The sequence below is a fragment of the Bison bison genome, unplaced genomic scaffold (genome assembly GCF_000754665.1).
Source record: "Bison bison bison isolate TAMUID 2011002044 unplaced genomic scaffold, Bison_UMD1.0 scf7180017864298, whole genome shotgun sequence".
In the NCBI taxonomy this organism is placed as follows: domain Eukaryota; kingdom Metazoa; phylum Chordata; class Mammalia; order Artiodactyla; family Bovidae; genus Bison; species Bison bison.
In genome coordinates this window covers 311226-338988 of record NW_011494870.1, presented here as the reverse complement: position 1 = coordinate 338988, position 27763 = coordinate 311226, and the positions used below count along the sequence as shown (strand labels likewise).

At 41.3% G+C, this 27763-nt stretch overlaps 1 protein-coding gene across 3 annotated transcripts in view; it reads left to right on the top strand.

Annotated features, from left to right (window-relative positions):
• Positions 1-27763, top strand: part of GNA14 (guanine nucleotide binding protein (G protein), alpha 14) — a 202750-nt gene that overhangs the window by 96871 nt on the left and 78116 nt on the right. For all 3 annotated transcript variants that reach the window (XM_010851131.1, XM_010851132.1, XM_010851133.1), the window contains exon 2: positions 19113-19297. In XM_010851131.1, coding sequence (XP_010849433.1) covers positions 19113-19297 — 185 coding nt within the window. The remainder of the gene's footprint in view (positions 1-19112; positions 19298-27763) is intronic.

Genomic DNA, 27763 nt, shown 5'->3' with positions numbered 1-27763 from the left:
CATTGAGTCGGTGATGCCATCCAACCATCTCATCCTCTGTCATCCCCTTCTCCTCCTGCCCTCAATCTTTCCCAGCGTCAGGGTCTTTTCAAATGAGTCAGCTCTTCGCATGAGGTGGCCAAAGTATTGGAGTTTCAGCTTCAACATCAGTCCTTCTAATGAACACCCAGGACTGATCTCCTTTAGGATGGACTGGTTGGATCTCCTTGCAGTCCAAGGGACTCTCAAGAGTCTTCTCCAACACCACAGTTCAAAAGCATCGATTCTTTGGCGCTCAGCTTTCTTTCTAGTCCAACTCTCACATTCATACATGACTACTGGAAAAACCATAGGCTTGACTTGACAGACCTTTGTTGACAAAGTAATGTCTCTGCTTTTTAATATGTTGTCTAGGTTGGTCATAACTTTCCTTCCAAGGAGTAAGTGTCCTTTTATTTCATGGCTGCAGTCACCATCTGCAGTGATTTTGGAGCCCCCCAAAATAATGTCTCTCACTGTTTCCATTGTTTTCCCATCTATTTGCCATGAAATGATGGGACCAGATGCCATGATCTTGTTGAGCTTTAAGCCAACTTTTTCACTCTCCTCTTTCAGTTTCATCAAGAGGCTCTTTAGTTCTTCTTCACTTTCTGCCATAAGGGTGGTGTTATCTGCATATCTGAGGTTATTGATATTTCTCCCGGCAATCTTGATTCCAGCTTGTGCTTCATCCAGCCCAGCGTTTCTCATGATGTACTCTGCATATAAGGTAAATAAGCAGGGTGACCATATACAGCCTTGACGGACTCCTTTTCCTATTTGGAACCAGTCTGTTGTTCCATGTCCAGTTCTAACTGTTGCTTCCTGACCTGCAGAGAGGTTTCTCAAGAGGCAGGTCAAGTGGTCTGGTATTCCCATCTCATTCTTTAGTGTCCAGCAAACAGTTCAAATGATGGTTAAGACAAGTAGAATGAAGAGCCCTTTCCTCTTTCATACTGGAAGTATTAAAAATTTGCTTTGTTTGGAAAACATAGAGGAATCCCCAATTGTCTTTTCATTTCTGTAAAATGCTACAAATAATTATTATATCAAATTTTTATGAGTGTGAGCCTGTGATCACCTTTCCCAAAGAGGAACTGCACAGGGTTAATTGGAGTGCCCCTAATTCGTGGTGAATTTGGAACCTGTGAATGTGAGCTTATTTGGAAGTAGGGTCTTTGCAGATGTAGTCAAGTCAAGATGCAGTCTTCCTGGATTAGGGTGGGCCCCGAATCCATTCTGACTCGTGTGCTTATAAGGGGAGTTCAGTTTGAACACATATACACGGGAATGATGGCCATGTGAGCACAAAGGCAGACTGGAGTTGTGCTGCTCCAGACTAAGTAGCATCAAGGATTGTCAGCCACCACCAGAAGCTAGGAGAGAAGCTAGGAACAGATACTCCTTCAGAGCCTCTCTGAGAGAGTAAATGTCTCTTGTTTTAAGTTTGTGGCACTTTGTTATAGCAGCCTAGAAAATGAATACAGGCACCACTTCTAACTTCCTTGTTATTAGAAATGCCACTGAGTTCCTGGTCTCTATGTTGATAATTCCTGCTTCTAACCTTGTCTTACAAATGCATTCAGTCTTCCAAACTATTACATTTCCTTCTTCCTCTTCTTCCACAGTTATCATGCTTATTACTTATCATCACAATTAATATTTGAATTCCACTTTCTGGAATTAAAGCAGGTTTAATTTTGACAACAAATGATGATGGGGATGGTATTGTTACTGAACACAGGTTCTTGTGCCCAATGCGCATTGAAGCCAAACCATAACGTCACAGTTGGAGTAGAGAAGGGTTTATTACAGGGCCATATAAGGAGACAGGTGGCTCATGCCCCAAAAGCCTTGAACTCCTCAAAGTGTTTTTAAAGACAAGGTGAGGGAGGGATGTGGTTTGTTGTTGCAAACTTCTTAGTGTTGGAATCCTTTGTTTTTGCATCTGTCCACGAGAGTCAGGTCACCATGTTCCTGCAAACCTCCAACAAGACAAATGCTATTTTCTGGTCAGCAGGTTTTATGTATTTATTTTTGGCTGTGCTTGGTCTTTATTGTTGCACATGGCTTTCTCTAGTTGCAGTGAGTGGGGCTATGCTCTAGTTTTGGTGCTCAGGCTTCTCATTGCAGTGGCTTCTTCTGTGGCAGAGCTCTAGGGTTCATGGGCTTCAGTAGTTATGGCACACAGGCTTAGTTGCCCCAAGGCATGTGGGATCTTCCCAGACCAGGGATCAAACCTGTGTCCCCTGCAATGACAGGCAGATTCTTAACTACTGGACCATCTTTCTCTCTATGTGTGTGTTTATGTGGGTGCTCAGTTATGTCCGACTCTTTGTGACCCCATGGACTGTCACCTCTGTCCTGCCAGGCTCCTCTGTCCATGGAATTTTCCAGGCAAGAATATTGGAGTGGGCTGCCATTTCCTTCTCCAGGGTATCTTTCCAACCCAGGGATCTAACACATGTCTCTTGTGTCTCCTGCACTGGCATGTGGGTTCTTTACCAGCTGAGCCACCACGGAAGCCCCGTCTCTGTATGAATGAACTCTTAAAGGTTAGAGCCCTGAGACTAGGCTATCTTGTATATTTCAGGCTACAGGTGACACTCTTTCACAAAAGGTGCAGAGCCAGCATGACTAAGCACAGGAAAAGCGATATATCTAATGTGGTGTCAGATTTGTTCTTCCCTATTACAGTATTATTCTGCCCACTTAATTGATGAGGAAACTGAGGTTCAGAGAGTTTAAGTAATTCATCCAAAGTCAAACAGCTTTCTAGCATATGAAAATTTTGGGAATTCAGCAAGAATGGGCCCTTTACTCCAAGAAAAAATACTGACTCCCAAACGGAGTGCTCATCTTTAATTATTTTTCCATACTGCTTTCTCCATCATTCCAAAGAAAAGACAAAAATGAAACAAAAGAAAGAAAATACAATAAGAATTTATCTGTATCATTGGGGTAAAATGAAAATAATCAAGTCATTCTCCTTTGCTTCCCCATACCTTGGAGGAGTGGGGTGCCATTGCCTTCTCCAATACCTTGGAGGATTAACCCTTAATTATCCCAGCAAAGGCATCTTGGTGTTGATGGAACAAAAAAGAGAGAGCTTATTTGCCTCTTTTTTTTTTTGTAACAACAAAATTTCTTTTATATGTTTAATTACAGCCTTAGATGAGACATCAAATTGGCTTTTGGTGGGAAGGGTTTTTTCCCCCCCATAAGTAGGTCACTAGAGATATAATTAACACAAATAATAGCTATCATATACAGATTTCTTTTAGTTGAAGTGACCTCTTTTGCATATACTTTCCCACTGTCTATAACAAAGCAGCTACTTGGATTACGTTGTTCAGCTGGTTTTATAGCAAAGTGAAAAAGTGCATCCTTCCCATAGAAGAAACATGTTACTAACTCCCACAATTGTCTTACTGAAAAACTGTTTTTTTTGTTAAGGTGGAAGTTTATGAAAAGGAAAAACTGATGCGTTATTGATTTTCTTCTCTTAGGCTATATGTTTAAGCAGGAGATTAGTGCTGTAATGCCAGAAGGGGCTGTAAAATCTCTCCCAACCCCAATATGCAAAGTTATACTGAGAGTGACTGCATACTTCATTATCCAAACCAGGGCACTTTTGAGAATGAGAAAGGATATTATTAATAAGTACCTCAGGACAACTGGTATAAACTAGATCTGGTCTTAAACAATGAGGATGCGGTCATCCTCAAGCTATTATATATATAGAATGGATAAACAATAAGGCCCTACTGCAGAGCACAGGGAACTATGTTCGATATTCTGATGGAAAAGAATGTTAAAGAAGAGAGTATACATATATATATATATATATGTATGTATGTATGTATGTATTTGTACAGCTGAATCACTTTGCTGTACAGAAGAAATTAATACGTTATAAACCAACTATACTGTTACTATTAAGTCACTTCAGTCGTGTCCGACTCTGTGCGACCCCATAGACGGCAGCCCACCAGGCTTCCCCATCCCTGGGATTCTCCAGGCAAGAACACTGGAGTGGGTTGCCATTTCCTTCTCCAGTGCATGAAAGTGAAAAGTGAAAGTGAAGTTGCTCAGTCGTGTTCGACTCTTAGTGACCCCATGGACTACAGCCTACCAGGCTCCTCCGTCCATGGGATTTTCCAGGCAAGAGTACTGGAGTGGGGTGCCATTGCCTTCTCCGAAAACCAACTATATTTCATGAAAAAAAAAAAATATGGCCATCTTGGTCATTTTAACCCACACTGGAGAAAGGAGTTCAGCCTGTTTTTGCAAACATCCCCCCTGAAATAGATCTTGATGAGTCAGGCTAGAGATTATTATCATTCAGGAATCATTAGGTTGTCCCTTGGAAATTATGTATGTAACTTTTTTGGATATTAGTAAGACATTGAAAAATTCTTGACCAAATGTTTTGGTTTTGGTCATCCTGGAGCTCATGGTTCTGAGTGGACTGAGGCTCAAATGGCTCTTGGGTGGGAGGGAAGGAAATGAGGGAGTTGGTCTTCTCCACTGGATTGAAACTCACACCCTAGAATCAGTGCCCAGCCCAAGCACTCAGTATATGCTGAATAAATAATGATTGGAATGATTCTAAGCACTTCCTGAATTGGACTGTGATCTTACTTGAGTCACAGCTATACACCAGAAAAGAAACTTCTTCAGAAGGTGAAGCCATAATGAAGACCATGTGATGAAAACTCAAATTTCTGAGTTGGCACAAACTGGTTTGTTGTTTTGGAAATTGAGAGGAGAATTAAAGCAGGAGTAATATTTCATTTACATTTGAGGAAGGCCCTTAGGAAAGAGTCCAGGATTTTGTGGTGATTAGATGAGGAATGCTAAGGAAAGTGGTATTAGGGAGTTCTTCAAATATTCAGACATTTAGTGAGCACTACTCTAGGGCTTCCCTGGTGGCTCAGATCGTAAAGTGTCTGCCTGCAATGTGGGAACCTGGGTTCGATCCCTGGATCGGGAAGATTCCCTGGAGAAGGAAATGGAAACCCACTCCAGTATTCTTGCCTGTAAAATCCCATGGACAGAGGAGCCTGGTAGGTTATAGTCCATGGGGTCGCAAAGAGTAGGACACTACTGAGCGACTTCACATGGTTCCATGGTTCATGGTTCTATACTCTAGAGCAGGGATTGTCCAAACTGCTAGGTAGAGAAGAGAGTTATTTCCTAATCTAAGGAAAATCGCAGACTAATAGGAAGACAAATAAATGTCACGACAAGACAATACTAGTGATATGTAAAGATCTGATAGGAACAGGAAGAAGAAAATGAGTCTTCCTACTCAGGAATGCAGGGGGATTCACGGTAAAGTGATGGTGGTACAGTGTGATGAGCTGGACGAGTTGGCCCAGGAGCCAGGAGGCCTCCTGGGTTAAAGAAAGGAAGGGGGAAAAGAACATGGGCTGAGTTTTATGTGGTTGATACAACATTGCCAATGTCTTCCTGCTACTTAACCCATGTGTTCTTGAACTGGATCTTTCAAAGGTCAGTTCACATATTTTGATCACAGTGGTGTTGAAAGACACCATGTACCTATTTGGATATCTATAGTAGTCTCTCTCTGAAAATACTGTAAAAATTTAACCCCTTTCCCATGTTAGCTAAAGAATCACACACTGTGGCCATAACTTTATCCATAGAGGATGTATTCTAAGACCCCCAGTAGAGACCTGAACCCACATAATATTAACAGTACTGAATTCTACAAATACTGTATTTTATCCTACATATATGTATCTATGATTAAGTTTATAAATTAGGCCCAATAAGAGATTAACAATGTAACTAATAATAAAATAGAACAATTCTAACAATATACTATAATGCAAGTTATGCGAACTTGGTCTCTCTCTGAAAATATTGTATAAAGAATGCCTTTTCTATCTTAGCTAAGGACTTACACATTGTGGCCATAACTTTTGCAGTTTGAAGTATAGCAGCAAAACTAGCATGGATTTCTTTTTCCTTCTTCACAACTTCATGGATAGAAGATTAATTCTTAACATAGATCTTAGCCACTTCAGCATACAATTTTTTTTCCTTTCCTGATTAAGTCGAGAATTTTTACCTTTTCTTTTAAAGAAAGTACCTTATGGCTTCTCTTTGGCATATTTAAGTTGCCAGCATTGTTACTCTTGTGTGTTGGGTCTATTATTAAGTAAAATGAGGGTGACTTGAACACGAGCCGTGTGATAACTGGACAGTCAATCTGATAAACACATAGCTGCTGAGTGACTAATGGATGGGATATGTTGGATAAAGGAATGACTCACATCCCAGGCAGGACAGAGCAAGACAGTGCAAGTTTTCATCACACTGCTCAGAAGGGTGTGCATTTTAAAACTGAAGAATTATTTGTTTCTGGAATTTCCTATTTCATATTTTCAGAGCATGGTTGACCACAGGTAGCTGAAACTGCACAAATTCACTTCGTGAATAAGTGGGGGGCGGACTACTGTACTTACATCTGAATAAAACTCGTTTCATGTTCTGCCAGGATGGTGAGCAGGACTTCAAGAGAATGATTGTTTAACCATCCAAAGTGGACGATAGTGCATTGCACTTTGAAAGACCTGCAGTTTTGGGATTCTCTATGCTTTTATTCTTAACCCGAACCTGCATTTAATTACACTAGTATCCACTTTTGCTTCAGTATAGTTTAATTTATTTTCATCTAAATTTATCTTTGGGGTGGAGGAGGATGGATAGACCAGTGGGCCAGGTACTCTAGTTACTGGTGTTTCAGCAAAATGCTTTGGTGTTTGGAAATGGACACCTTGTCTCCTTGCCTGCTCTTATTGAGGCCTGAGGATTTTAAGTCCATCCTTTCTTCTTGTCAGCTCTCGTTTTAGAGCTTCTTTCTTTCCCTTTAAGTAATTTTTGTCTTTGCTTTATTCCTTCTCCAATTATTTTTCAACATGAGCAAACATCAAGCTTTTCTTAGATAATCCATAACTTATGTAGGAACAGGTTTCTGACTTTAGATTCATCTCTGTGTTGACTAGTCTGGGTTTATATGACTCCTCATATCCTTTCAGAGATTGAGAATCTGAAGTCTTATCAGTGCCCAGGTGGTGTTATTTCTTGGTAAACATTTCTGTAAGAATAGAGGAAATGGCAATTTTCAGGAAGAGCCATGAACTGGAAGATTGTAAAATCATTTATGAAAATGCTTACAGTTTGTCTTTTTAAAAAGAAACAATTTTGAGTCAGAATCATACACTAGAAAGTGATCTCCTAACTGTCCTTAGAAGTGAAATGAGCTGTACTTCTAATAGGATTGCTAATATTTTAGCTATAAGCCACAAAGATTATTTGAATAGTTTTCTCCCTATCCTTTGTGTGGTTTATTCATTTTTAGGGAAAAGTAATTGATGTCCTGGGCATTTTCCAAAATAGAGTTTTGCCATTAACAAGCATTTGATTCTTAGGATTCTGTATATTTTATTACTTTTCCAAAATCTTATACAGATGAGCTATTGATACAGAATGAGCCAAATTGTATAACTCTTTGTAGAAGTGTCAGAATGTTTCACTAGTGATGAAGATCTCTGAATCATGTTGACTACATACAGGAGATGCATGTCAATTAATGACAGCTGTTTCCTGACTTAAAGCAGTTAATGCTAAACTGAATATTTCTATTGATTTTTTAATGAGTACCACATTTATAGCAAATTATAGAAATTTGGCTGTATAGGTAGATAGCTCAAATTAATTTCGAGCAAAAAGTAGCCTTATCTTCTTGCATTTGAAGTTTTAAATGCACTTGTGGCAAATATGAGAAGTATATTATTTTTGATACTTCAAGTTGGCAAAACATCTATTCAAAAATTCTTTGTGATCGAAAATTGTTAGCATGATCTGTTGGCTTTGCTTCATATAAGAAGTACTCAGAAATCAAGTTTGGACTTGAAAATACCATCTTGATCAAAATGAGGCCCCAGAAGAAAAGTGGCAGGAAATACTTAGCATTGCTGTTTTTCTTGGTTAGGCAATAAAAATGATTTTGTAGATTAATGAAACAAAAGAACTATAAAATATGAGACAGCAATTAAAACATCTCCATTGTTTTAATTGGTTTTAAAAAGAATCTCAAACTGTGTATTGAGCCTCATCACTTAAGTTCTTTCAGCTTTTCTGTTTCAAAAGCCTTGTACTTACCTCATATGCTGAGAGAGCAGCCATGAACTCTGTCTCCAGTTGTTTCCAATTCTGTGTTGCCTAGGACACTGCCACTTCTTCTTTCATGGTGAAAATAGCACCGTTTCTCTTTATAAGAGCAGAGCTGGGGAAGGTAACATGATTGTGATGGTGAATGAGGGGTTGGGGAGAAGCAGGCAGGACTGATTTAAATAAGTGAATCTTTATGGCACCTTAAAAATGTTTCCTCTGTGGAAACTGAAAAACAGAGCTCCTGCGGAGATATTTTATTCATGTAGAAATGAGATTGGAACTTGGTATGGAAACCCATCAGCTAAACTGAAAATGATGTAAAATCTCTAGTATTCCAGCCCCAGGCAGATTACATTAATAGAGGTTCCCCTTAGAGACCTGGAGAAAGGCTTCCCAATCACTCCATGAACTGGAAACATCAGAACCCCTGGAGCTCTGTTTAAAATGCATATTGCCAGGCTCCTGAAAGGGCCAGAGTTGAACTGAGGAGGAGCCCAAGAATTTGCATTTTTATTGCATATCTCTCCTTCCACTGGATTGCACTTGGTTAAATGTCTTAGGTTGTTTGAGCTGCTATAAAATACTACAGACTGGGTAGTTATTGTACAATAAAATGTATTTCTCACAGCGTGAAGCTAGAAGTTGGAGATGAGGGTGCCATCAAGGCTGGGTTGCAGACGTCTCCTGGTGGCCTCACGTGGTGGAAGGAGCAGAGGAGTTCTCTGGGCTCTTTTATAATAAATATAAGGGCACTAATGTTGCTCATGAGGGCTCCATTCATGACTTAATCACCTTCAAAGGCCCTCCTAATACCATCTATTTGGGCATAAGGTTTTCACCATACGAATTTTTGGGGGAGGGGGGCACAAACATTTTGACCATAGCAGTAGGAGAATCATTTGGAATTTTCCCCAGCATTAGCCAGATTCTCTCATAAATCAGTATCTTTAGAATAGCAAGTACCAGGAATGTAGCACTCACAGGGGCAGAAATGCCCAGCACATGGCATAGTTGCTGCCCAAGGTCAGTGTAATAGGATCCAAGCAGAGTGCCCCCAATTCCAGGTGTTCTCCTCTGGACCACCCTTCTTGCTACTGAGAACCACTCCTGCTTAAAGATTCCAAAAGGAATTTTCTTAAACCATGTGAGTCATTACCAGGAAACCCAGTACACAACCTAAGTTGCCCTGTGTGGCTGGCCCCGGGTCCCGAGAGTCCTCATCAGAAGGGGCAAATGGCAGCTCGCCTGCCCCCATGTGAGGATGCTTTGTTACTCAACAGACTTGTCCAATTAGTCCTGAGTTTTCTCTTGGCCAGACAAACCCTCTTCCTATTGCTTTCCCAAACCGTGATCATCCTGGTTGTCTTAGTCAATACATACCCATGCACGAGTATTTATTGGACTTCCGTGGTGTCTCAGACGGTAAAGCGTCGGTCTACAATGCAGGAGACCCGGGTTCGATCCCTGGGTCGGGAAGATTCTCTGGAGAAGGAAATGGCAATCCACTCCAGTATTATTGCCTGGAAAATCCCATGGACAGAGGAGCCTGGTAGGCTACAGTCCATGGGGTTGCAAAGAGTTGGACATGACTGAGCGACTTCACTTACTTATGTGCTGTGTTATAGGATCCAAAGGATTCAGAGAACAAGAGAAATAAGGCCCTGTCCCCATAGAGCCAACCTGCCAGTCACATCAGAATGTCCATACTCTCTTTTGCTTGCTGGTCTCATAGATCATTTACACCAATGTCTAGAATTGTGTCCCCATTTCTGTTCTGTTTATGTATCAGTATATCATCTTCTGTAAAACTGACCTAAAACAGAAAGACTTCTCCCAGATGGTTTCAGAAGACATCACAGACTATGGGAGATGGCTGTGTCTATCTGGGAAGCTTTATCAGCATCTCGATTTGACTCTCCAGGAGGTGGTCTTGACTAAAGATTGTAGTTAAACTTGAGAACAATTGGCTTTCTGTTTAGATGTCCTTGGTCTATCACTTGGAAAAGGATTTATTTTGCTTTGGCCTCTGTTCTTTCCTGGCTCCTAAAAAGAAACTTTTTTTTTTCCTCCATGATCCTTTCTGAGTGTTATGCTGAAACTTGAACCTCATATTGCTTTCTCAAATCTCAGAAAGAATTTAAAGTTTTAGCACTAAGACATTTTTCTGGCTCCCTTTTAGTTACATGAGTTTCAACCCTCAGTTTTTTTGTATGTGCATGAGATTCCTGGGTAGAATATCAGAAGCCCCTTGAGAGAAAGAGGGGGAAAGCTTCTTTCAAGATAAAGAGTAAAGGGGCACATTTCACATAAAGAGGACAGTAATTCATGTGTATCATTTTCCAAAATGAAGTACCCAGATCACTGGGGATAGACCAGATGTTTGTAGCTCGAATCTCACTAAAGTCTTATTATAGTGTATTTAATTTGATTACTCATGGAAAATGATACTGGTTTTTCACTCATTACAATCATGTTTCCTTACATAACAAATTTATTTAGATAAAAATTTTTTAATATTATATAATCCTACAGATGGTACATGGATATGATAAAAATAACAAGGTAGGTACATAAATAATGGAGTTTGGGGAAACACTGGGTAAATGAATGCCAGGAACAAGCATCCTGAAGGAAAGCTCCGAGTCCTGCAGAAGGCAAGCCCCTCAACCAAGGATGCGAGAAGCCTGCGGAGGTGAGCTTTCGCTTAAACAGAATAGGTATCATGTGTGCCAACCATGCTGGAGTATTTGTGTGGATTAACGACTTAGCATCTACTCTGAAAAAGGAAATAATTCACATTTAAGGCTAGAGCATGGCTTCCCTGGTGGCTCAGTGGTAGAGAATCCATCTGCCAATGCAGGAGACATGAGTTTGGTCCCTGCTTCAGGAAGATCGCACCTGCCGCAGAGCAGCTAAGCCTGTGCACCACAACTATTGAGCCAGTGCTCTGGCTCCTGGGACCCACAGCCACTGCAGACCCTGTGCACGGCATGTGGGATCTTCCCAGATGCAACAAGGGAGACCACCACAGTGAGAAGCCCGCACACTGCAACTGTTGAGTAGCCCCACTCACCACAATTAGAGAAAAGCCCACACAGCAACAGAGGCTCAGCACAGGCAAAAATAAATATATAAAATTCTTTTTTAAAAAGGGACTGGGGGTGGCAGAGGATCTCGGCAGAGCATTACAGTGAGAGACTCAGGAGAGTATGAGAAACTCTAAGTGAGAAGCAGGCTGGTCTCCTGCCCTGAGGTTACCAGGCACAAAAACAGAGAACCCACACAGGCCCTCTGAGGAATCTCTGTTACCAGCCAGACCATGGGACCCAAAAGTTACCTGCTGATTTGATTGCAGATCACATCTGCAATAAAGGATGACAATAAGCAAGAACCTCAAGCTAGCAGGCTCTCAATGATAATAAAAGTTTTGAAGTACTTATAACCCATAGCTGTTTTTTTCCTCCCAAGTATGAAAACAGTGAAGGAAAAGCTTCAGTGGAAGAGAAGAGACATTTCCCTTATTGGTATTTGGAACAGAATCTAGAGATAGAATTGTAATTTTATTCCTTTCCCTGCTCTGTGTTTTACCAGCATTGGGTCCTGGAATGAAAGTCCTCCTGGACTGTGCTCTCCTCCCCCCTTACCCCCTTGTCACATCTGGTTATATCTCTTGGTCACCTGATACCAGAGTTTGCCTTCCAACCAGAGGCTTCAGCTTCCCTGTGAATCAAAGTGTTGCTCCCTGCTTGAGGTCTCTGGTTCTCCTGCTATCTGCAGAGGCTGTGGAGAAGCGTGCACCAGCATGTCAATTTTGTGGAGGAGTCAGCGAGAACATTCTTACAAAGAGATGAGAAATAAAGCAAAGTGGACTTGTGTTACTGGCCCCAAGCACACATTCCAATACACAATTAGGTGTGATGTCAAAGCTAAGGCCCTATTCTTCCAATCACCAATAATTTTCATTCTAAAAATCACATCCTTTAGATTTTTCTTTTGTGCAAAATAAATGTACTGTTGTGCTCAATGTCTCAGTGTTGAGGTTCTGTTTGGAAGTGATGATATAAAACCAAGACCTGTATATATGCTGCCTGCAAGAGATTCACTTCCGATTAGAGCCACATACAAACTGGGAGTGAGGGGATAGGAAAAGGCATTCCATGCAAATGGAAATCAAAAGAGAGTCAGTGTGACAATACTTATATCAGACAAAATAGACTAAAATAAAGACTGTTACATAATGACCAAGGGATCAATCCAAAAAGAAGATACAACAGTTGTAAATGTATAATATCCAACATAGGAGCACCTCAATATGTAAGGCAAATATTTAACAGACATAAAGGAGAAATTGACAATAACACTAGTAGGGGACTTTTAACACTCCACTTACATCAGTGGACAGGTCATCCAGACAGAAACTCCGTTCAGATCCTTAGCTTGAGTTAACTGGTGCCTGTGGTCCTGGTCATGGCTGTCATTGCAGAGAGTGACTTACCTCTCACATGTCCACGGCTACCTCAGCCCCTAGCTGCTGTTGGGGCCATCTCATTTAGAGCAGAACTCTGAAGAATTAAAGATAAATCCCCAAGTGTTGGAATATCTGAACCAGGTGAAGACAGTACTCAAGATGATAGGAGGGTATAACTTGGCCATTTATTTTGGGAAACACTCAGGGTAAAACTGCTGCTGCTGCTGCTAAATCGCTTCAGTCGTGTCCGACTCTGTGCGACCCCACTGACGGCAGCCCACCAGGCTCCCCTGACTCTGGGATTCTCCAGGCAAGAACACTGGAGTGGGTTGCCATTTCCTTCTCCAATGCATGAAAGTGAAAAGTGAAAGTGAAGACGCTCAGTAGTGTCTGACTCTTCGCGACCCCATGGACTGCAGCCTACCAGGCTCCTCCATCCATGGGATTTTCCAGGCAAGAGTACTGGAGTGGGGTGCCATGGCCTTCTCCAGGGTAAAACTAGCACATGGTGTTATCATGGGAAGTGCATGCATCAACAGAGACCTAGAAGTAGACCCAAGACTCAACAATCACTTCCAAGCTGAGTCACCTTGGACAGAGATTAAATAAACTAATCTTTCTGATGTTCAGTTTCCCTTCTGGAAAAAGAGGATACTAACTGGGACATGGAACAACAGACTGGTTCCAAATAGGAAGAGGAGTACGTCAAGGCCGTATATTGTCACCCTGCTTATTTAACTTATATGCAGAGTACATCATGAGAAACCCTGGGCTGGAGGAACCACAACCTGGAATCAAGGTTGCTGGGAAAAATATTAATAACCTCAGATATGCAGATGACACCACCCTTATGGCAGAAAGTAAAGAAGAACTAAAGAGCCTCTTGATGAAAGTGAAAGAGGAGAGTGAAAAAGTTGGCTTAAAGTTCAACATTCAGAAAACGAAGATCATGGCATCTGGTCCCATCACTTCATGGGAAATAGATAGGGAAACAGTGGAAATAATGTCAGACTTTATTTTGGGGGGCTCCAAAATCACTGCAGATGGTGACTGCAGCCATGAAATAAAAAGACGCTTATTCCTTGGAAGGAAAGTTATGACCAACCTAGATAGCATATTAAAAAGCAGAGACATTACTTTGCCAACAAAGATCGGTCTAGTCAAGGCTATAGTTTTTCCTGTGGTCATGTATGCTTGTGAGAGTTGGACTGTGAAGAAGGCTGAGCGCAGAAGAACTGATGCTTTTGAACTGTGGTGTTGGAGAAGACTCTTGAGAGTCCCTTGGACTGCAAGGAGATCCAACCAGTCCATCCTAAAGGAGATGAGTCCTGAGTGTTTAATGAAAGGACTGATGTTGAAGCTGAAACTCCAATACTTTGGCCACCTGATGTGAAGAGTTGACTCATTGGAAAAGACCCTGATGCTGGGAAAGATTGAGGGCAGGATGAGAGGGGGACGACAGAGGATGAGATGGTTGGATGGCATCACCGACTCAATGGACATGAGTTTGGGTGGACTCTGGGAGTTGGTGATGGGCAGGAAGGCCTGGCATGCTGTGGTTCATGGGGTCGCAAAGAGTCGGACATAACTGAGTGACTGAACTGAACTGGGTTGTGTTGAGGCTTAAAAGAGAGTAAGAGGATCCCCTCGTCTATACCCGCGACCCCACAACTCCTCACCCAACCCCCTACCCAGCCCATGGAGTCTCTTTGCTCTGTGACCTCAGTTCCAGGTGATATGTCTTTCAATGTCTCCTCTTTGCCTCTAACCTATCCATTTTTGCCCCATGTTTGTTTTTTAATTCTTCAAATAACCACAATGTAGAATTGAAGACTATTTTAAAAGATTGGTATTGATCAAATAAATTTATATCATCGTTTTATTAATCTTTAAAATCATTTTTAACCTTCTCTTTTCAAAATGTTCTGTGTCCAAAAGCAAGATCAATGACTTTTTAAAAAATGTTTCCGTTTTTGGGGCTGGTGACAGGTTTGGCTTTAACCTCTTATAAGTGAATGGCCTTATAACTTAAGTTTCTCTACCTTGGTGAAGAACTTTGGGGTGTGTCGAGTGATTCTTCTGACTTAAGAGTGCCCAAATCACAGCTTGCTATGTGAGAGTTCCATAATTTCTTTGTTCATGTCAGCTTTGTGGTGTGTAGAACACTGAAGTATTAATCTTTGCTTTGGGTAAAGTAGCACTGGGCCTGAGGTCAACCTTGCCGGGTGGAATAGAAGCAAGCATGGCAGCATCATAGGTGGAGGAGATGCAGGGACCCCAAGATTCTGCAAGAGTGGAATCCTAATCTGATCCAGGACTTTCGACCAAGCTCTGACAGTGCAGGGTCTTCCCTCAGGTCCTCAGTTATCATATAGGGCCTTGACAGCCAAGAGTCGTCATGAAATTGGTCTCATCACAATTATACTTAGTTCATATCTCAACTTTCTGCAGTTGTCCATAATATAAGAACTGTGGAGGACTTCTCTTGTTTCTTCTATCCATTTAACCATATTTTAAGAGCTGACTATATAGTGGGCACAATGATCATTGTACCCAAATGAGTGACTCCCAAGCCCTACCCTTCCTGGACTAAAGGTGTAATAAGAGACCTATCTGCAAACAAGCAGTCAGGGGATATGCCCCACTGGGGTGTCCACAGGCACTTTGAGAGTTTATACAGGGCAGGACTAACTCTTGAAGGGAGGAAGTGGAAGACAGTTCCTTCAGAGGGTGGGAAGATTGCCTGAAGAAGAGAAGAGCTACCCACTCCAATATTCTGGCCTGGAGAATTCCATGGACTGTATAGTCCATGGGGTCGCAGAGTCAAACACAACTGAGCGACTTTCACTTTCCCAGGCTGAGGCATTGACAGTCTGGTTTCTAGCTACAGCTCTGAATTTGCATCAGCTTTGCCCTGTTGGATGACTCAGAGCCAGTTTCCTCATCTCTGATGTCAGAAGACAGTACCCACCTTTGCCACCTCTGGAAGTGGAAGTGGAGCAACAAGCATTTTGCTTCACAGTTTGTTAAGACTGCTCTAGAGGACACACACCTGTCAGGAGGCTCTTCCTTGGGCCCCAGCAGCAGCATGTGTCTGCAGGACAGTGGGTCTGCCTGGGCTTAGGCTTCAGTGTGTGGCTGTGAACTTCACATTTGTCCTCATTAGACCAGCATGACTAAGTCTATAAACCTGACATTCTTTTCTGAAAGTAAGCTTTGTCCTTAGAGTCTGATTCGGTAAATCCCCTCTCTCTCTCTTGCTGATCCTGGGCACTTGCAGGGGTTACTAAACAGAATGAGCCCCAGGTTTCTCATCTGTATAGTAGAGATGATAATAATAATTCATATATTGTAGGATGGTTGTGAAGATCAAAGGACATAGTGTGTGCAAAGTACCAGGCACATCGTGACTCTAATATTCACCATTGTGGGGACTAGGGGAGTAACCAGAGAGGGTCACAGAGGATCAGGATAAGGCTTCTGCTTGGCCACTTTCATAGTTGTTCCTGCCATGGTTGACGTCACTGCTACCCATATAGCACCCTGGGTGGTTGAGAAAGGATGAGCCATCTATTTTCCTATTTGTAGATAGTGCAGGTGGCCAAGACTGTGTAAATTCCTTATCACTATCATGTATTCAAAAATACTAGAATATAATCCAAGCTTTCAAAAGGAAGGAAATGCTGTCTCCAGAATGAACTTTGAGGGTGTTGTGTTGTACGTGTGTGCATCTTCAGTCGTGCCCAACTCTTTGCGACCCCATGGACTGTAGACTGCCTGGCTCCTCTGTCCGTGGGATTTTCCAGGCAAGAATATTGTAGTGGGTTGCCATTTCCTCCTCCAGGGGAGCTTCCTGACCCAGGGGTCAAACCTGCATCTCCTGCATTGGAGGCAGATTTTTTACTGTGGAGCCATCAGGGAAGTCCCGTTGAGGGTATCTAAGTGAAATAAGCCAGTCACCAAAAGTCAAATGCTGTGTGATCCATCCCACTTATGTGAGGTACCAAGAGTAGTTAAACTCCTAGACACAGAAAGTAATGAGGTGGCTGCCACGGGCTGGGAGAAGGGGGGAAAGGGGAGGGGGACTTGTTTAAAGGGGATGAGTTTCAGTTCTGCAGGATGAAATGAGTTCTGGAGATTGGTTGCATAATAGTGTGAATATGCTTAACACTTCCAAACTGCATACCTACAAACAGTGAAGATAGTAAATTTTGTTATGTGTATTTTACCATAATCTTACAAAAGCTTATTGAGCATGTGCCAAGTGTACAGCATTCCTGGCCCAAGGGGAAAGTGAAAGTGAAAGTTGCTCAGCCGTGTCCTGGCCCAAGGGGAAACAATGTGATAAAAACAAACATGGCTCCTGTCTCCCCTTATGAAACTTACAGGCGAGTAGAGGAGACATGTCAAAGGAAGAATGACATTAATGAGCAAAAGTGCAGCTGGAACAGGTGCTCCAATGAGAAGTTCATGGTCCCTTGAGAACCTAGAGTACAGGGACTTGACCGCAACAGGAAAGTCAGGCCAAAAGCAAAGATGAGCAAGATGAAGAAAGACCATCCTCAGAATCTGCAAAGCATGAACCAAAGCTACCTCAAGGAGGCCAGTGTGGCTGGAGCACAGAGGGTGGAGAAAATGTGTTGGGAACAGAGGCTGGTGAACACGGAGGGGCCAGATCCCACAGCCTCGCTGGCCACAGTAAGGAGTTTGATCTTTCTTCCTGAGCCACAGGGACCCCATTGAGGGTCTTGAGCTGAGGATGGGGAGACAGAAAATCAGGTTTATGCTTTGAAAAGATCAGTACAAAAGAATATATATTTTTTCCCTTACAAGGAAAGATCTTATCAAATAGTTGTCTCAGTCATCCACATGGAAATATTGAACGAGTCCCCTAGATATTTCTCTGGGGCCTGATATTTAGAAGACACTAGCAAGAATACAGATGAAGACCCACATCCCATAAGTCTAAATAGTTATAGGCTATAATCAAGCTAAGAAACCATTATTAATATGTTGAATCCTCTTACCATGACAAACATATAACTCATGTCAAAAAAATATGAACAAACTATGGTTTTTAATATGACTAATAGTCAACAAAGTATCAAAGATGATTGAATTTAACCATAACTACATTCTCTGGATATTCTGTTGGGTCAATGAAATGTGAATGACTAATAAAATATTTTATAATTAGCCATTTTCTATTTTATAATTTTTGGCTTTTATAGTAAAAATCATTAATTATATTATTTTAATTAAGATTTTCATATAACTCATGTTATTTTACTAGCAACGCTGAATTAAATGACTTTTTGTAACAAGTATATTGAATATATATTGTATATATTTACAATTCATCCATTGGAAATATCCAACTTTTCTTGAGTCATTTTAGTTCTCAGATCATTTTTCATTAATTCCAATTGAAGAAACTTTGCCCTATTGAGGTCATATCAACCTGAATTTGTTAAAAAAAAAAAAAACCTTCTTTAAAGCAATATTTAAATTTGAAAATGAACCATAAATACATTATGTTCCAAACATGGTGATAAGATCTCATAGATAAATTATCACAAAAACTATTAGAATGTATTTTAATTCCATCACTCAAGTCTACCACTTATATTGCAACTTTTTCTGTCTGTCCAAGCAATATCTCAGTCTAATATTAATGTAAAGCCCCAGCATCATGTTTCATACAGGTTGTCTGGGCATCTATACATATTTAATGGCGATAGGAATGGTTTGATATTGCAAAATGCTCCTTGGCTGCTATGTACAAGTGTCATGAGTTTGGAGGGCCTCCTGAACAGCAAATTGGAATCTGAGGAGGGGGAGGAATATAGACATTTGGTACAACTTGGGAAGGTGCTTTATTGTACAAGGATCAATTGTGCTCATGTGTGTGAAAGAAAGGAATCGGCAAGTCAGCCTTTTCTCCTGTCCAGGTATTTCTGCTCCTCAGACCCTCCCTGCCCTCTGAAGCAGCACCCCAGCCCTGCCGTGGCTGGGATTAGCAATAGGAAAACCCTTAAATATTTAGGGCTTTCAGGCACAGTGGCCAATTGTTTCAAGGTCTTAGGACAAGGGATGTGGGGGAGCAGTTCCCTGGGGCCTAAACAGTGTTAGTCACAAGAGCTGATGCTTAAGATTACTCCAAGTGACATGGACACTTATGTGTCCTTAATAAATTGTGTGTGTGTGATATTTGTGACCCTCTAAAGCACAGGCCCTGGGGTTTAGGATGGCACTACCCTGCAGCGTAAACTGCATAAGTATTCAGCAGTCCCTTTCCAAGTCCCCATGTTAATTTACTAATCCTGATATTGACCAGCACTGCCACACAGTCCTTTCTTCTCACTCCATGCCTTTTAAAGGCTGCTGACTGCATTTTTCACTTGATTTGTCTTATTAGGAACTGGTGAAAGTGGCAAAAGCACCTTTATCAAGCAGATGAGAATCATCCACGGGTCTGGGTACAGCGACGAAGACAGAAAGGGGTTCACGAAGCTGGTTTACCAAAACATATTCACTGCCATGCAAGCCATGATCAGAGCCATGGACACCCTGAAGATACAGTACGTGTGTGAGCAGAATAAGGTAACGTGCTTAAGAACTTTGGAGCCATTTGTGAATGCCATGCTGTCCTCCTCTGGTTAGTCTCTGTCTCTGAACTGAAAGATTTACTGAGTGCTTGCATCAGAGGCCAGAAGAAGCTCTTGAGCTCAGACTCTGGGGTAGAGCTCCTCCAGAGGAGTATGATGAATTTAGGCACAGTGTTGTGGTCTTATTTCTGCAGAAGCTCTGGCACAGTGGTGGTGTGGTGTGGCCTGGCGTGCAGTCATTTCAGTGCTTTTTTTTTTGGAGTGCTGAGAAAAGGAAGACATATATTTACATTTCCTCTTTCAGCTAAGATACCTGGTTACTTTCTTGCTTTGAGCAATGGTGGTCTTGGGTTTACAATGGACTTTTTAAGAATTCCTAGTCTTAGGAGATATTTTCATAAATGTCCTGCAGACTACTCAGAGAAGTCAGTGGGTTTTGTTTGTTTCTTTTGGAAGCTAGCCCTTCTTAGGAGCTAACTGATAATTTAGGAAGAGTCATGCTTGTGTCTCGACTAGCAAGGGACTCTCCCAAAGTAATGGTATCAAGTTGCCATTTGCTTTCCTCTCTCTGTGGGTTATTTAAAATCCGTATCTGTTTGAGACTATAGGAGAATAATGAGACAGGAAGGTGGGAGAAGGAGACAATATTTTCTAGGGTGTATAGGAATGTAAATCCATGGGAAAATACTATGAGCTCATTAAGAATCTAGACGACAGAATTTCTTTAAAATAACTCATACCAAGTTATAACACGACATGATGATAAAGAGAAAAATTCCAAGATGAGTCCCTTGTGAATTGATTAGAAAGAATTTAGCTGCTCAAAAGCTGGAATAGTGGCTTAAATATGGGCCTCAGGAACTGCTTTATCATCAGCTTGTGGCATTTGTTTTTATGTGTATTATACAGAGTTTCAAAGCAGTAAGTCTAATTTTTTTATTACTCAGTGACTGCATTACACAGGAAAACTCAACATGCACCAAATTTTAGACGTACCTTTATAGTGTGACTACAGCTTTGTGTCTTTACTGTTTCCTTGTAATCTTGAGGAAATGGAGGAATGTATAATATCTCACCCACAGCTTCAGCCTTCAACAGCGTTCTGTTGAAAAGCATGTGTGTGTGCGTGTGTGACAGGCGGGGGTGGTGGTAGTGGTGGAAATTAACCTTTAGAATATCTGGTGCCAAGTAATATGAGAGGTGTGTCATGAACTATTGGGAAATTCTACAAGTAACTATGATTCCTTTACAAGTTGGCTTTGAGTATGTGCATTATATCTTTTTGGGTTTTTTTTTATAAGCATATTTTAATTTTTTGAATTTTCATTATATCTATTTGAATGTGTGCAATTAAAAAAAAAATCACCCTGTACAAGCTATTTTAAAAATTAGGTCATCTGCGGAAATTTAAGATTATTTCAGAGAAGAGATAGGTCAGGAACATCCTCGTGGTGATGTTAGTTAATCTACTTTCCTCTTTGGTAAAAAGGCATTTTGTTTCCCAGTCATAGTGGGGTGACTGGGAGAAGCTTGGAGTTTAGGAATGGGTTTGTAAACAGGCCTGTTGGGAAGAGAAGACTCAAGTGTGAGTCAGTTCTGCTTACATTGGCAACATGTGTTTGTAAAAATCCAATCAGATTTAGGAATCAAGGTCTCTGGATTTTTGTTTTGTTTTCCCTCAAGGTCTTCTAGAGGTACTCTGAGTTTGTGTCTCAAATAGAAAGGTTTTACATGGCTTGACATTCCACCGCTTTCTTCTGTTCTCTTGATCTGAATTCTTCTTCATAAGGCCATGTCCCCTTGCCTGCTCATCTGCATTACTTCCCTCCAGCTGCCATAACAAAGCACCTCAAACTGGGTGGCTTGAGACAGATTTCTTCCTTCCCAGTTCTGGAGGCTTGAAGTCTGAAACCAAGGACCTGGTTCCGGCTGGAGTCTCTGTTCCATGCATCTTGCCTGGCTTGTGGGGGTTGCTGGCAATCCGCAGTGTCCTTTGGCTTGTGGAGGCCTCCATTCAGTCCCTGACTCTGTCTTCACATAAAGTTCTCCCCCTGTGTCTCTGTGCTCACAGGGCATTCCCCACTGTGTGTCCATTTCTCCCTCTTCCCATAAGGACAGCAGTCATTGGATTAGAGCCCATCCTAATTCAGTGTGACCTCATCATAGCTTGATATATCTACATAGACTCTATTTCTCAATAAAGTTACTTTCTGAGATTTGGGGTTTGCATGGATTTCAAGGCAATACTATTCAACCCAGTATGGCCTGACCTCTGCTTGCTCCCATGAATGTCATGTCCATTAGCAAAATACTTTCACTCCATTCTAATATCCCCCAAAGATTTAACCCTAAAAACAGCAGCAACTCTAAGCCTCAAATCTGATCTAATATCAATTCAGAAGGCCTCCAGTCTTATCATTTAAATCCTCTATATCAGGTATGGTGAGACTCTGGATGTGGTCCATCCTAGAGCAGAATTCTCTTTCAAACATGCCTGTGAAACTAGGAAGTGAATTAATCGTACCTTTGTCCCCTCCTCATTTGCTATCTCTGGCTCCATTCTCAATGCCTTCTTTCTACTTCAAGTACCTGCATTCATGAAACCTGCAACTTCCTCTTATCTCTCAAACATATGCCAGGGGTGAACCACGTATTGAAATGGCTTAAAGAGATGCTTCCCTGGTGGGCTCAGACGGTAAAGAATCCACCTGCAATGCAGGAGACCTGTGTTTGATTCCTGGGTTGGGAAGATTCCCTGGAGAAGGGGATGGCTATCCACTCCAAACTGTTGCCTGGAGAATCCCATAGACAGAGGAGCCTGGCAGGCTACGCAGTCCATGAGGTCGCAGAGTTAGACATGACTGAGCGACCAACAAGGAGAGTAAAATGTTGAGTAGAAAAAAATCACTGGATTGGTCCTACAAATCTGGGCTCTGTTCATAGCTCCCTTGTAGGTCTCAGATGGGAGTCTATAAACTTTTTCTATAAAGGGCCAGAGAGGAAATATTTTCAGCTTTGAAGGCTGCACAGTCTCTGCTACAACTGTTCAACTCTGCTGTTGTACAAAACCAGGCATGAGTGATGCATAAAAATGAGTGAGGCTTGCTTATAAACTGTTTGCAAAATGTGAAAACTGTTCTTAACTCATGGGCCAAACAAAACAGACCAGGAGTGGATGGAGTCCATGGACTGGAGTTGCTGACTCAGTCCTAGGGGAAGCTGTGGAACCTCTTCCACGTGGAAATTTTGATCAATTTCTTCTCTATTATTTTCTGAATGATTTCCTCTGCGGGTTAGTCCCGATCACAAATGTGAAACTATAACCAATTACCCTTCTTAGGTCATAAAATGATCAAATGATTAATGCTCTAGGGGTTTAAGTAATTACTTAAGAAACAGTATTTTCTTTACAAAGTATTGCTTCATTTAAAACAATTGACTAGTTAAGATGAGTTTGAACAAAACTAATTAGTTTTTCTTTTCAGTCCTCTAACTTCTGGTTGCTGAATATTTATTTCTATTGGATTTTTTCACAGCTAGAAACACTTTCTTAAAAATATGTAGAGGAGGATTAAGAGCCCTTTTAGAGGGTTTTATTTTAAATGTTAGCAGGATTATGGCTCAGCCAGTTTGTTGAAAATCTTTGCTTGTTACTTGACAGGCTGCTTTTGAGAGGAAATTTATCAGAAACTCAGTGTAACCTTTGGTTTTTAACCAATATGTTTACTCAATTAAGATTTAGCTTTGAAGATTATTTTCTTATACATTGCCTGCCTTTTTTTCCTAAAGAAATGATTCATATGTATTTGCTCACTCTGTTGATAAGCCTTAATTTTTATGAATGTCTCTCAAGAGTGTCATGAGCACATATTAAAATTTATGACTTCTTGAATAAATTTACAGAGGCGTTTACTCAGTGTCAGGACTCCTAACATTGAATTAGCTTATATCTTACATTGCCTGGTGATGATTTCATAGAAAAGCTTCTTTTTTTTTTTTAACTCTTTGTAGTGTCTCCAGTTTGAGAAATTCTTACTCTAGGCCTGTAGTATGGTGAAGGAAATCCTAGCTCCTTTTAAGGTTCTACAGAATCTGCTTGGATGATTTAGATAAGAATTTCCCAAGGGCAAAGGACAGCCCTGTCTGACTTTTCAAAAATGCTTGGTTTTAAGAACAAGGGCTACAGATTCTTTTGGTAGCTGACCCCTGCTTCTTCCCTGCCCTCCCACTTATAGGAGCTCACTGGGGTCACATCATATGTGCATGTAACTTGTTGTTATTCAGTCGATAAGTTATGCCTGACTCTTTGCAACCCCATGGACAGCACACCAGCCTTCCCTGTCCTTCACCATCTCCTGGAGTTTGCTCAAACTCATGTCTATTGACTCAGTGATATCATTCAACCATCTCATCCTCTGTTGCCCCCTTCTTCTGCCTTCAATCTTTCCCAGCATCAGGGTCTTTACACACATTTAACTGCAAGGGCTCATCATAAAAACAAAAACAGTGTCTTTAAAAAGGAGAGTTACAGCTAAAGAGACACTGATGTATAGAAAGTCTTATGGACTCTATGGGAGAGGGAGAGGGTGGGAAGATTTGGGAGAATGGCATTGAAACGTGTAAAATATCATGTATGAAACGAGATGCCAGTCCAGGTTCGATGCACGATACTGGATGCTTGGGGCTAGTGCACTGGGACGACCCAGAGGGATGGTATGGGGAGGGAGGAGGGAGGAGGGTTCAGGATGGGGAACACATGTATACCTGTGGTGGATTCATTTTGATATTTGGCAAAACGAATACAATTATGTAAAGTTTAAAAATAAAATAAAATTTAAAAAAAAAAAAGGAGAGGTAAGAGGAGTATTTTGCCTGCTATTTGCCTCAAGTACTTAATTTGGAATTCATTGTTTCTAGAAGCGTGAAGTCTGAAATTCCCTTCACAAAGCATCTTTGTCTTCTTTTTTTTTTTTTAATTAATTAATTTTATTTTTTAACTTTACAATATTGTACTGGTTTTGCCATATATCAAAATCAGAAGCTTGTGCTGTATTCCAAGTCACACTTGAGGCAGGGGACTTGGGCCCTCCAGCCAATTACAGCTCTTGAAAGCCTGAATTTGGGGGTTTAATTGACTCGGAGAAGGCAATGGCAACCCACTCCAGTGTTCTTGCCTGGAGAATCCCAGGGAGCCTGGTTGTCGCACAGAGTCAGACACGACTGAAGCGACTTAGCAGCAGCAGCAATTGACTCACAAGGTCTCTGGTAATTTTGTTTCAAGTTTTTCAGGTTCTACATTTAGGTAAGCAGACCTCTTTGTTGTCAGTTTCCTGTAGTGTCTTGAGTTTCAGGCCTTTGGAACAGGATGCCCCCTCTCCTGACTGCTAGGTATATCAGGAACAAGCAAAACAATGGCCCTCAGCCCTGGCTGCACATTGGCATCTCCTGGGAGGCTTCTCTGTTGCTGCCCAGGGTACCACCCACCAGAGAGCTGGAGCTAAGTATTCTTGGCATGCAGCCAGAGCTTTGGATTGCGTTTTAGAAACCTCCCAAGTGATTCTTGTTAGGCAATCAAGTTTGAGAACCACTGATACTCTATATGTATCTTATCACTATCCGGAGGCATTCAGTTTGGATTCTACTTTATCAGTCTTTCTGTAGAGGAAAGGGAGGCTTCTGGTCATCTCTTCCGTGGGCTGACCTAATTAATCTCCATCCACAGGTAAACTGTGTAGCCAGCATTGAGGATGTTTGTTTAGTTCAGCAGTACGAGGGGGCTTCGGTGAGATGAGGTCATGGTAAACTCGACAGCATCTGCAGGTGAAGTTTTTGAATTCAGGGCAGACTCTGTGTTTGTTTCCTTTGAGTCTTGCATGAGCCTAGCACAGCATCCTGCGAGAGATTCCAGGGGTGGGGTGGGAGTCGGGGAAGGAGGAGCTGCATCTTGTTCTCTGGAAGTCATGTTACGGGGCCTTCTCGCCCTCCTTTTCCTATTGTTGCTACATGGAAGTTATTTCTTTTTATTCAGAAAAGTCTCAGAGATGCAGGTTATGTTGATAACATATGCAGTGTACAGATATATTTTATAATAAAAATACCTTACAATTTTGTTTTGTAAACAGAGACATTTTATTAGGAAGTTAATATATATTATATATAATATATAGGTTATATATAAGTATATGCAATATATATACATGTTATACAATACAAGTTATATATTTTTTTATGTTATATATTTTTACTCCTAATTAATAGATAGTTTTATTTATTGAGATGGCAGTTCACTAGGTATATAAAACTTAAACACCAAGCATCCAACTTCACGTTTAAGCAATAAAGTCTGATATTTATGGAGTAGGATTGCAGGAGATGTTTTCTAATACCAAAAGGAGCTCCGATCATGTCTCATATCTGTGTATGTCTAACTCTTCCAGCTTAACTTTTCTCAGAAACCAAGGCTGAATTTCCAGAAGGGTCTATCAAAGACACATGTGAGGAAATCGAGCATAGTTAGGTAAAAATGGTCAATTTACATGCCTCTTTATAGAAAAGTTTCTCAGAGCTTGATGTATCTTAAGACCCCTTATTTTCTAATTTTTATAACGCCTGTTTAAATATACTTTTCAGTCTGACTTCCTTATCCAGTTTGAAAAGTCAGAGTCTGCATGAGTCTCTTCGGAATAGGGAGGCCAATATTCAGACTTCGGCTGTAGCCCAGGGTCACTGGTTCTCTGGCACGTGTTAAACCCAGGCTCTTTCTTCTTGTGTCTTATTGGATATTAAAAATGGCGTGGCGCATTTTTCTCCTTACTAAAAACTTGGAATTCTAGCCAATGTCACAACAATCCTGTGCTGGAGTTTTTCCATTTATCCCAATAGTTCTCTGATTAATCAATGTTGACATTAGTGTGAAAATTGCTTAATCAGCTTGAAATATAATAAGTTGGAAAATGAGAAAGAACAGGATAAAAATGAGAAAGAACTGATTTTCTCCTTAATCATTATCACAAGTAAATCTGACCACCCACTGCCCATTGGGAGATGAAGAAGATTTGAGGTCAGTGATGAGTAATGAGATAGTCTGCACCATTGAAATGTTAATTTCTTCCCTAAACTCAGGGCTAGATATGAACCTACCACATGCAAAGAAATGCTTTTAAAAATCTAGTGAAAAGGGAAAATCTCACAAAGTTACAGTCCAGGAGCTAGTGTGACCATCAGGCTATTTGAACAGCTATCCATTCATCTAATATATGTGAAACATTTTCTTTGCATCTTTTAAATTGCACCCAACTTTGTTGCTATCTTAATATACAAAGGGGAACATGTGAAACTCACAATTCAAAACTCCTTGACAAAAGTTAGAATCATCATTGATGATGCTAGTAAAATTCTTTTTTTTTTTAAATCTTATTGCAGTATAGTTGATTTACTGTGTTGTGTTTTGCTGCTATACAGCAAAGTAACTCAGTTACACAAAATGTACTTTTTCATATTCCTTTCCATTATGATTTATCACAGGATATTGAATATAGTTCCCTGTGCTATACAATAAGACCTCGTTGTTTGTCCACGAAAATTATTATATCCAAGTTCAGTTCAGTTCAGTCTCTCAGTTGTGTCTGACTCTTTGCGACCCCATGAATCGCAGCACACCAGGCCTCCCTGTCTATCACCAACTCCTAGAGTTCACTCAGACTCACGTCCATTGAGTCAGAGATGCCATCCAGCCATCTCATCCTCTGTCGTCCCCTTCTCCTCCTGCCCCCAATCCCTCCCAGCATCAAAGCCTTTTCAAATGAGTCAACTCTTCGCATGAGGTGACCAAAGTATTGGAGTTTCAGCTTCAGCATCATTCCTTCCAATGAACACCCAGGACTGATCTCCTTTAGGATGAACTGGTTGGATCTCCTTGCAGTCCAAGGGACTCTCAAGAGTCTTCTCCAACACCACAGTTCGAAAGCATCAATTCTTTGGTGCTCAGCTTTCTTCACAGTCCAACTCTCACATCCATACATGACCACTGGAAAAACCATAGTCTTGACTAGATGGACCTTTGTTGGCAAAGTAATGTCTCTGCTTTTCAATACGTTATCTAGGTTGGTCACAGAGAAGGCAATGGCACCCCACTCCAGTACTCTTGCCTGGAGAATCCCATGGATGGAGGAGCGTGGTGGGCTGCAGTCCATGGGGTCGCTAAGAGTAGGACACGACTGAGCGACTTCACTTTTACTTTTCACCTTCATGCATTGAGAAGGCAATGGCACCCCACTCCAGTACTCTTGCCTGGAGAATCCCATGGATGGAGGAGCGTGGTGGGCTGCAGTCCATGGGGTCGCTAAGAGTAGGACACGACTGAGCGACTTCACTTTTACTTTTCACCTTCATGCATTGGAGAAGGAAATGGCAACCCACTCCAGTGTTCTTGCCTGGAGAATCCCAGGGATGGGGGAGCCTA